Consider the following 11,049-nt stretch of genomic DNA (forward strand, 5'->3'; position numbering starts at 1 on the left):
TTTTTTTTTTTTTAAATATGCCTATTTCCTCCATGGGGCCCCAACACTACGCCACTGTTTATGTGTTTGAGTGAGAGAGAAGTGTATCATACACTGAGAACAAAGCAAAAGACACAAAGTTTAAAGAATGGCAAATACCCCACTACCCACCACTTTCCTGGAGCCTAAGAAACAGAGTTAACTATCATCCCTTGCTTAGTATGGGCATCCCTAAGGAGTATATTATTATTTAAAACAATAGCAACCACACCTAGTTCATTGAGAAAAAGGCAGTATTGCCACTATTAAATGAGGGCTTCCAGAAGGAGAAAAGTTTAACCACTTCTGAGTCTCTAGATTTGGCTTTGGCTTCCCTAAAACTTGATAAGAGCCTCTTTTGAGAAGTCATTGAGCTTTTGAGAGTGAATCTTAGGAAACAGGATTTACCACTGCCAGGATCTCTGGCAGAGGTAGAATATATAGACCAAGTAGAAGGTGTAATACGGTATTATTAGAACACAATATTGTGTATTCTAGACAACCAGGTTAGTTTTACTTTGACAAGTTTTTGCTTCTCATAGTGGCATTGACAGGATTATATTAAGGTACAAGCACATGTGCTCATGGAGTAGAGAACATCCATAGGCCATCATCCATCTAACAAAACTGGTTGGCTTCTCTTCATCATACTGCAGGAATTTGGATAATACAGCATCCATAAAGGAATCTTTTATTTTTCTCTCTTGGCTTCCTTACTGTGAAAACACAATCGTAAATATAAGGATGAATCATTGGGTAGCTATAGGTATTATAGAAATTTGCTCTTTAATACAGCTTCAACTATAAAAATCTTCCTAGGACAAGTGTTATATGAGTATGGGAGGTAGTCAGGATGGCATTTGTATGGGTGTTCTGTGTCTTTTTTTTTTTTAATGAAACAGAGTCTCAAGCTGTCACCTTGGGTGGAGTGCTGTGGCATCACAGCTCACAGCAACCTCAAACTCTTGGGCTTAAGCACTTCTCTTGCCTCAGCCTCCCAAGTAGGCAGGACTATAGGCGCCCACCACAACGCCTAGCTATGTTCTGTGTCTTCTTACCAAGCGGGCCAAGTTGGACAGATTTCTTCCTTTCATAGTAGTAGCATTGACACAGCAGACCAGTGGTCTTTAAACAGTCAGCATCTGCTTGCGTTGGATTAATAAGGCACAAAACACATGTGCTCATGGAATGGAGACTGTCTACGGGCTGTTTTTCTTATCAACAGGGACAGTGGGACATGATAAGGATTGAGAGGTGTACATTCTTCTTGGAAAGAGTCACCCTTGGGAATTTCTGGTCATGTCACTCCTCTGGATCAGGGTCTTTCCATCCTACTGCTTTGCCTTTACCTTGGAGGAATGTGGGGTTGTCTTGTGGATGTAAATGACTCTTTTTCTGTTTTGTGCAGATTTCTGCTGGATGTGTCTAGGGGATTGGAAGACTCATGGCAGTGAGTACTATGAGTGCAGCCGTTACAAGGAGAATCCTGACATTGTCAACCAGAGCCAGCAAGCCCAGGCCAGGGAAGCTCTCAAAAAGTACTTATTCTACTTTGAGAGGGTAAGTGTCTTCTGCACTTGCCCTTTCAAGGTATACATGTACTGCTGCTTCTTCTTTTTTTTAAGAGACAGAGTCTCACTTTGTCACCCAGGGTAGAGTGCTGTGGCATTACAGCTCACAGCAACCTCCAGCTCTTGGGCTTAGGTGATTTCCCTGCCTTAGCCTCCCAAGTAGCTGGGACTACAGGCGCCGGCCACAATGCCTGGCTATTTTTTTGTTGTTGTTACACAGTTGCAGTTTAGCCGGGGCTGGGTTTGAACCCACTACCCTCGGTATATGGGGCTGGCGCCCTACTCTCTGAGCCACAGGCACTGCCCTTTTTTTTCTTTTAAATAGTCTTACTCTGTTTCCCTAGGCTGGAGTGCCATGGCTTCTGTCTAGCTTACAGCAACCTCAAACTCCTGGGCTGAAGTGATCCTCCTTCCTCAGCCTCCCGAGTAGCTGGGACTATAGGTGCCAGCCACATTGCCTGGTTAATTTTTCTATTTTTAGTACAGACAGGGTCTTGCTCTTTCTCAGGATTTTTTTTTTTTTTTTTTTTGAAATAGAGCCTCAAGCTGTCGCCCTGGGTAGCATGCAATGGCATCACAACTTACAGCAACCTCCAACTCCTGGGCTTAGGCAATTCTCTTGTCTCAGCCTCCCGAATAGCTGGGACTATAGGCGCCCGCCACAATGCCTGGCTTTTTTTTTGTTGCAGTTTTGTCAGGCCAGGTTCGAACCCGCCACCCTCGGTATATAGGACCAGTGCCCTACCCACTGAGCCACAGGCACTGCCCATGCCCAGCTGTTTTTTAGTTGTAGTTGTCATTGTTGTTTGGCAGGCCCAGGCTGGATTCAAACCCTCCAGCTCTGGCGTATGTGGCTGGCTCCTTAGCCACTTGAGCTACAGGCACGCAGCCAGGATGGTCTTAAACTCCTGAGCTCAAGGGATTCTCCCACTTGGGCCTCCGAGAATGCTAGGATTACAGGCGTGAAGCACTGCACCTGACCCCAAAAACTTTTTTTTTTTTTTTTTTTCACAAAAACTCTTTACTTGGTTTGCCGGAGTAGGATTCTCAGGGACTGACAGCCAACCCCAGCTGATGGGGATGGACCTGGTATTGACCTTGGTTAAATGCTGGATTGATGGGGCATCAGATAGTCTTTTCCATCCAGTGCCATCTTAGTAGTAAGATTTAGACAGAATCCTCTCAGGAAGACCTTTTAGAAGTCCCTAGAGCACATTTGGTCTGTAAGCATAGTAGACCGTCATGGGCCTGGCTTTGTTCCTAGAGCTGGAGTCCCATTGCCACAGAGGGGAAGAGTGATCTGGCAGACAGCTGCTCCAGGTAGATTAGAAGTATGGACTGGTAAAGACCCCTTCCCTGAACTCTGAAGTACACACAGTCCCCATAAGTTAGAGTCATCTATAGCTTCACCTTCCTAGGACTTTTACAGTTTTCTTTTTCTTTTCTACCACATAGTGGGAAAATCACAACAAAAGCTTGCAACTAGAGGCACAGACATACCAGCGGATTCATGAGAAGATTCAGGAGAGGGTCATGAACAACCTGGGGACATGGATCGACTGGCAGTACCTACAGAATGCTGCCAAGCTCTTGGCCAAGGTATCTACCACTTCACTCTTCCAATGCCCAGTCCAGTGCCTGGCCCTGTCAGGTGTAGACCTCTGTTGGGGGTGTTTAGCACCCTATGCAGTCTTGCATGCTTCTGCTTATTGGTCTACATTTCCTGTGCTGTGTCCATCAAGGGCCCAGCCCACTGCTGGATGTTCAGGAGATTTCCTTTTTTTTTCTTTGGAGACAGAGTCTCAGTTTGTCGCCCTCAGTAGTGTGATGGCATCTTAGCTCACAGCAACCTCAAACTCTTGGGCACAAGCAATTCTCTTGCCTCAGCCTCCCAAGTACCTGGAACTGTAGGCACCTGCCACAACACCTGCCTATTTTTAGAGATGAAGGTCTCACTGGTGCTCAGGCTGGTCTTGAACTCCTAAGCTCAGGCAATCCATCCGCCTTGCCATCCCAGAATGCTAGGATTATAGGCATGAGCCTCTGCACCCAGCTAGGAGCTTTCTAAAAATAATGTTCCATTACCTCTGACTGCAGAAAAAACTTGAGTGTTCCTCTCCTTTTAGTCTACCTATGTGTCACTCAAAGGAAAATAGGAGGTTGTCTTTGGACAAGCATTGAAATAGATGTATGGACTTTGATGTCCTACACAAGAGGGAAAAGCCATTAGGCAGCTAGCTATTAGTAATAAATCACATTTCAGAAAGGAACTGTGGCTGTTCTGTAACCATTTTTTGTTTTCTTATTTCTTCCCCTCCTTTTCTCCCCGTAGTTCATCCTCTTAGGCTTGGCCTCATTTCTTTCAGGCCCATACCTGTAGAGCCAGGCTAATTTGCATAGTGGAGTTAAGAATTCTAAGAGCCACCTGAGATACAAGTAGGTTACAATCACAGACACAGGGCAGTGCCTGTGGCTCAAGGAGTAGGGCGCCGGCCCCATATACCAGAGGTGGTAGGTTCAAACCTGGCCCCGGCCGAAAACTGCAACCAAAAAAGAATCACAGACACAAGTACCTTCTCTTTTTCCGATTGCAGTGTCGATACACTCTGCAATATACCTACCCATATGCATACTACATGGAGTCTGGACCCAGGAAGAAACTGGTAAGACGAAGCAATCCTCCACTGTGTCCTGTTAGCTTCCAAGGTCCCCATGTCTTAGACACTTTGCAGGAGAGCAGGAAGCACATCCTGGTCATTGGGGGGGGCAAAATCAAAATAAAACTGTCTAACTGCAAAGTTCCCTTTTTACTCTGGGCAGCTCCAAAATAGATCTCAGGTGCTGTCATTTTCTGTAATAGTGAAGCAGATACACCTAAGCCCTTAAAAACCATATTTAAAGGATAATTGGCTAAAAGGTTTATGGTGCTTAGAAGCCCAATGCCCATACTTTAGGGAATATTCAGATGCATGTACCTGAATTTAATTAGCTTTTATGCCTTTGTTTAATTCTTTTTTGTTTGTTTGTTTGTTTGAGACAAAGTCTCATTTTGTTGCCCTCAGTAGCATGCCGTGGTGTCATAGCTCACAGAAACCTCAAACTCTTGGTCTCAGTTGATTCTCTTGTCTCAGCCTCCCAAGTAGCTGAGACTACAGGTGCCTACCACAACACCTGGCTATTTTTAGAGACAGGATTTGGTTCTTGGCTCAGGTTGGTCTGGAACCCATGAGTACAGGTAATCTACCTGCCTTTACCTCTCAGAGTGCTAGGATTACAGTGTGGGTATGAGCCACCGTGCCTGGCCTGTTTAATTCTTCATCTTAGATATGTGTTGTTTCTCACAGATTATAAAGTACTTCACGTTTATTCTTTAAATGCTAGAAAACATAGAAAAGCATGTGTCATCTTTAATTCCATCAATAAGAAATGACTGGGTGGTGCCTGTGGCTCAGTGAGTAAGGCACCGGCCCCAAATACAGAGGGTGGTGGGTTTGAACCCAGCCCTTGCCAACTGTAACAAAAAATAGCCGGACATTGTGGCAGGCGCTTGTAGTCCCAGCTACTCAGGAGGCTGAGGCAAGAGAATCTTCTAAGCCCAAGAGCTGGAGGTTGTTACCTTTTGATACCACAGCACTGTACCAAGGGCAACAAAGTAAGACTCTGTTTCTGAGAAAAAAAAAGAAAGAAAGAAATGACCACTATTAGCATTTACCAGCCTTATAAAGTTAACATTATGTATGTAGTCAAAGTTTTGTATAACATTTTGCTTTAAAACAGCTTATTGTTAAAGCTGTCACAATTTACCAGACTGGTAAATACTATTTTTTAAATGGCTACATAAATGTATCATGTTATACCATATTTTGGGACATTTGTTGTTTCTGGCTTTTGCTCTTTTGGACATTGAAGAACATTTTTGTTCATAAAGCCATATCTCCTTAGATGTATAATTAATAAATATTTAAGTTTGAATATTTTTACTATGTCACTCTTGGTAGAGTACAATGGCCTCACAGCTCACAGCAACCTCAAACTCTTGTGCTTGAGTGATTATCTTGCCTCAGCCTCCCAAGTAGCTGGGACTACAGGCACCCACCACAATGTCTGGCTGTTTTTTTGTTGTAGTTGTCATTGTTTGACAGGCCTGGGCTGGGTTCAAAACCACCAGCCCTGGTATATGTGGCTGGCGTCCTGTCCACTTAGCTATAGGCACCGAGCCTAGGGTAGGCTTTTGTTTGGATTCTGGCTCTGGGCATAGGAAATGTCACTGCTCTTTAAGAACAGCATCAGGGTTGTCTGTACTTATGTAAGCCTAAGGGGCTGTGTGTGCTCCCCAACCCCCTACCTTGGTCTATAGGCCCTGCCCCAGTTACAGCCCCCTTACCTTTTGATTCTCCTGCTGTACCTATACAGTTTGAATACCAGCAGGCTCAGCTGGAGGCTGAAATTGAAAATCTCTCATGGAAAGTGGAACGTGCTGACAGCTATGATAGAGGGGTAAGTGCCTGCTGTCTTCTGGGACCTTATATTGTAGGTAAGGGAAGACTGGGATAATAGCTAAGAGGGTGGTTTGCATGTTGATTGGAAACTGCTGCTAAGAAGGGTGGGAAGGGCAGTGCTTTTGACTCCTTGAAGCACTTGACGGGTGTGTGTGGCTTTGGGTAATCCCAGTTTTGGCTCCTGGGACTGGGTGGTGCCAACACTTATCCTTTTTCCCTGTTGCAGGACTTGGAAAACCAGATGCACATAGCAGAACAGCGGCGGAGAACTCTACTGAAGGATTTCCATGACACCTAGCTGGGACATGGGTGTGCTGGGGTGAGAAAGATTTGGCTGCAAGGTCTCCCAGCAGCCATACTGCATGCTGCAGGCTCTGCCTTTCACCACCCCAGGCAACAGCCAGGGCCCCACTCCTGAGAGACACTGGCAACACCCCTTAGTTGATTTCTGTTTTCTTCTCATCTTTTGACTTTTCATTTCTACCAGGGTAAAGGCCATGTTGAATTGGCCTCTTTTCAGGACTTACAGTTTCCCCCTGGATGGTTGTTGGGAGGGAGGGAGAGTTTTTTCTGAATGGCTATTAATAGTGTTAGATCATTACAACTTATGTAATTTTCAAAGGTTGTACAATTATACAAAAAAAGGCAAAACATAGGATAACGAAGAGCCCTTTTAAAAAATAAATTGGCATTGGAGTGTTTTACCCTCTAGCTATTTTACTGAGAATGTAATACATGCTGTCCATCCACCCTACCTCAGAATGTCTGTACTTCAAGAGGGCCCCAGATTCACATGTTTGGCCAGAGCTGGGAAGAATGTGGGTGGCAGATGGTAGAGAATTGAGTTGGCCTGTGCACTAGACATAAAGAGCATAAGGATTCACATCTTGCCTCCTGCATTACATTGGCAGTAAGGAGGTAGTGTAGGATAGGAGCTTTCTTGCCAAGGGTTGTCATCTCTGGTGGTACTGTTTTTCTGTGGGCTTTATTCTTGAATTTGAGATGTACTTGGGTCTGGCTACTCAGGCCAGAGCCTATAGCAGATGAAGGTGGGCTGTGGCCCTATAGACTAGGGGATGCAGGTTTAGCATAGCATTTCCTTTTGTCTCCAAAAACATAGAGGTCTACTTTTTTTTTTTTTTTTTTTGAGACAGAGTCTCAAGCTGTCACCCTGGGTAGAGTACCATGGCGTCACAGCTCACAGCAACCTCAAACCCTTGGGCTTAAAGGATTCTCTTGCCTCAGCCTCCCAATTAGGTGGGACTATAGGCTTCCACCACAACACCCGGCTGTTTTTTGGATGTAGTTGTCATTGTTTGACAGGCCTAGGCTGGATTCAAACCCATCAGCTCCAGTGTATGTGGCTGGCATCCTACCCACTTGAGCTACAGGCGCTAAGCCGATAGAAGTCTACTTTTGAAGGCAACTTCCCCCAAAATAAATTTGCTTTACTTTCATCCCTTCTTTTATGACAGTATTCAAGTAGTGTAACTGGCCTAGGTCACATGCAGCTGTACTTGATGCTGTCTTGCTGTATTCCCCTGGGTGAACATCAGAGTCAGAGTTCAGCATGGCCCTCCTGAGGGCACTGGCCTTCCTGCCTCAGGGGCCAGGTTTGCACAATTTATTTTCATGTTACCTGTAACATGTCCAGTGGCTGCTCTGGGGCTAGGGTGTGTTCCCCCTTGCCTGGTTCTGGCTGTCAAAGGAGACCTCCTCTAGGGTCTGGGAGTCTCAGACCAGGAGAGTCCTTGGTTTATGTCCCTAGCTCCTGTATGCTATATTGGCAGGGGCTGGCCAAAGGAATGGACCAGCTTTTGCACAATCAAGTGCAAGGGAGCAGGTGGTTTGCCTGGTGTCCTGTCTGTCCTTAACCTGGTCCTGTGGGCCTTCAAAAAGTTAGATCTGTGATCTCTGGGGTTTCTGTGGCTTTTCATTGCTTCTGCTATGAGGCAGGCTGTCTATGCTGTCCCAGGCCTCTTTGACCTCCTGGGAGAGCTGGTAGGGAGATCTGTGAATATTGTGGTGGAAATTCTTTGATATTTCATATATTTCACCTCCAGTCAGCAATTTCCCAGGTACCATGTTAGCAGTAGAATCATTCTTGACAGAGGACAGATGTGATTTGGGGGGTCATGCCGTATACGGTTGGTTGTGGATTCCCTTTCCCTTTCTCCCCCCTCAGGTTTTGTCTCTTCCTTTTGTCCCCAGCAAGGGAGAGAGACTGAGGGATGTATTGGGAGAACAAATTAGGAGTGTAGTGAAGAATCCGGAATGGAACAACAGGGAGTTAATAGTGGAGAAGAGTACCTGCCATAGGACCCAGCTGAGGTATGAATGCTGTGTTGGCATAGCGGAGTCCTGGGATCTGGAGCCTTCATCTTTCCATCAAGACCTTTCTGTGCCATCCCCATGGCATAGGATCTAAGTTTCAGCTCTGCAACCTAAGTCACACCCTGGGCATTTTTTTGACTGCATAGCTGTTAGACTCTATACTTGCGTCCAGTTGTGGCCATGTTCTCCAGAGCTGCAAGGGTTTCTGTACCCAGGCTTTGGCCTATAGCTCTTGATCTGTGGAGAGCTTCCTTTTGTGCCTCCAGCAGCTGTCCTTTGTTAACATTATCAGGAAGATGGAAAAGGTCAGGCAGAATTTTTCTGCCCTACAAAGGATAGAAGAGAAAAGAAGACAGTATTTTCACAAATTCACCGTATCTCTTTGTTTTTCTTCAAAGAAAAAATTGAGCCAATGTCATCTGCTCAAAGTTGAGTAGTTTATTCAGAATAAACTGTAAGTTTTCTGATTATTAAAGTGTGTGTAGAGTCTTTCTTCAAAGGGTCCAAGTAGCCTCCTGAGCCCCAGGGGTATCTAGCCATTGAATACCAGATGAGCCTTTCTATCATTGGCCCTTTCCTCTCAAGGGCTGTGAAGGTCCCACCAGCCAGACTCAGCTCTGCCTTTTTTTCTTTCTGGCCATTGGGGAGAGGATACCTGTAAGTGGTCCCTATGGGAAAAGAGGAATATCCTTGCAATTATAGCTCTTCTCCCCTCCCTGGGTACAGATTGAATCATTATCCTCCACAGACAGATTCTAGGATAATGGGAGGGCACTGATACAAATGCCCCAAGCCTCCCATTCAGAATATCTTTGGGTCCCTCCAAAGCACATGTTGGAGCATAGGATTGTGAAGTATGGCAAGTAGAATTGTGGCTTCACAGAGGCCCTAAGGATTATCAAAAAACATCTCAGGGGCGGCGCCTGTGGTTCAGTGAGTAGGGCGCCGGCCCCAAGTACCAAGGGTGGCGGGTTCAAACCTGGTCCCAGGCAAACTGCAACAACAACAAAAATAGCCAGGTGTTGTGGCAGGCACCTGTAGTCCCAGCTGTTTGGGAGGCTGAGGCAAGAGAATTGCCTAAGCCCAAGAATTGGAGGTTGCTGTGAGCTATGACTCCACAGCACTCTACCCAGAGTGACACAGTGACACTCTGTCTGTTTAAAAAAAAGAAACAAGGCTCGGCGCCTATAGCTCAACCAGCTAAGGCGCCAGCCACGTACACCTAAGGTGGCGGGTTCGAATCCCCAGCCCAGGCCCGCCAGACAACAATGACGGCTGCAACCAAAAAATAGCCGGGCATTGTGGTGGGCGCCTGTAGTCCCAGCTACTTGGGAGGCAGAGGCAGGAGACTTGCTTGAGCCCAGGAGTTGGAGGTTGCTGTGAGCTGTAATGCCACGGCACTCTACCCAGGGGGACAGCTTGAGGCTCTGTCTCAAAAAAAAAAAAAAACCAAAAAACAACTCCGGCTCAGCACCTGTAGCACAGTGGTTACGGTGCCAGCCACATACACCAAGGCTGGCGGGTTCAAACCCAGCCCAGGCCAGCTAAACAATAATGACAATGCAGCAACAAAAAAAATAGCTGGGCGTTGTGGCAGGCACCTGTAGTTCCTTGGGAGGCTGAGAAAGAGAACTGTTTGAGCCCAGGAGTTTGTTTGTTTGTTTTGTTTTTGAGACAGAGCCTCAAGCTGTTGCCCTAGGTAGAGCGCTGTGGCATCACAGCTCACAGCAACCTCCAACTCCTGGGCTTAAGCGATTCTCTTGCCTTAGCCTCCCAAGTAGCTGGGACTACAGGCATCCACCACAATGCCTGGCTATTTTTTGGTTGCACCTGTTGTTGTTTGGTGGGCCTGGGCTGGATTTGAACCTGCCAGCTCAGGTGTATGTGGCTGGTGCCTTAGCTGCTTGAGCCACAGGTGCCAAGCCGAGCCTAGGAATTTGAGGTTGTTGTGAGCTATGACGCTACGGCACTCTACCAAGGGTGACATAGTGAGACTCTATCTCAAAAAAAAACAAAAAACTCAGGACAGAAATTGGAAGTGTTTGGAATCTAATCCCAAGGGTGAAGAACAGGAAATGGGGTTTGGGTTCTGATTGAGGGTTCTGTATTTGTGGTGTCAGGAGTGACAGGAACTTCTATGGTAGGTGGTTAAGATAATTTGAAATCTCCAGAGAGCTGTGGGCAGCATGTTCAGTGCTGGTGAGACCACAGTTCTTTGAGACTTCAGGCGTGCTAAGCCTGATGCTTGGCATCTGGCATACAGTGGTATGAAGTGATTTATGAGCTGTACCTTCCAGGATCCTTTAGCCCATGGAGGACATAGAAGGGATTGGTCATAAGTGATTTCTTTTTTTTTTGGAAACAGAGTCTCAATCTGGCACCCTGGATAGAGTGCCATGGTGTTATAGCTCACAGCAACCTCAAATTCTTGGGCTTAGGTGATTTTCTTGCCTCAGCCTCCAAGGTAGCTGGGACTACAGGCGCCTGCTACAATGCCCAGCTTTTTTTTTTCCTTTGGTTGTAGTTGTCATTGTGTGTGTGGCTGGCTCTCTAGCTGCTGAGCTACAGGTACTGAGCCAGATCACTAGTGATTTTTTTACTGGAGTAGCAAGGCTGGGGGCAGAAGG

At 46.2% G+C, this 11,049-nt stretch overlaps 1 protein-coding gene across 4 annotated transcripts in view; it reads left to right on the plus strand.

The window, feature by feature from the left end:
- The window catches only part of ARIH2 (ariadne RBR E3 ubiquitin protein ligase 2), a 67,600-nt gene extending 58,707 nt beyond the window's left edge, over positions 1–8,893 (plus strand). For 2 of the 4 annotated variants that reach the window (XM_012811931.2, XM_023519534.1), the window contains 5 exons: positions 1,427–1,578; positions 3,045–3,188; positions 4,184–4,252; positions 6,003–6,086; positions 6,315–6,792. In XM_012811931.2, coding sequence (XP_012667385.1) covers positions 1,427–1,578; positions 3,045–3,188; positions 4,184–4,252; positions 6,003–6,086; positions 6,315–6,386 — 521 coding nt within the window. In that variant the 3' untranslated portion in view covers positions 6,387–6,792. Of the gene's footprint in view, positions 1–1,426; positions 1,579–3,044; positions 3,189–4,183; positions 4,253–6,002; positions 6,087–6,314; positions 6,793–8,299 lie in introns of those variants that run through there. The other 2 variants (XM_023519535.1, XM_023519536.1) reach the window with 2 other exon arrangements.
- The last annotated feature ends 2,156 nt before the right edge of the window (positions 8,894–11,049 follow it).

This window comes from Otolemur garnettii, unplaced genomic scaffold (assembly GCF_000181295.1).
Source record: "Otolemur garnettii isolate 467f Iridium unplaced genomic scaffold, OtoGar3 scaffold00179, whole genome shotgun sequence".
Lineage (NCBI taxonomy): Eukaryota > Metazoa > Chordata > Mammalia > Primates > Galagidae > Otolemur > Otolemur garnettii.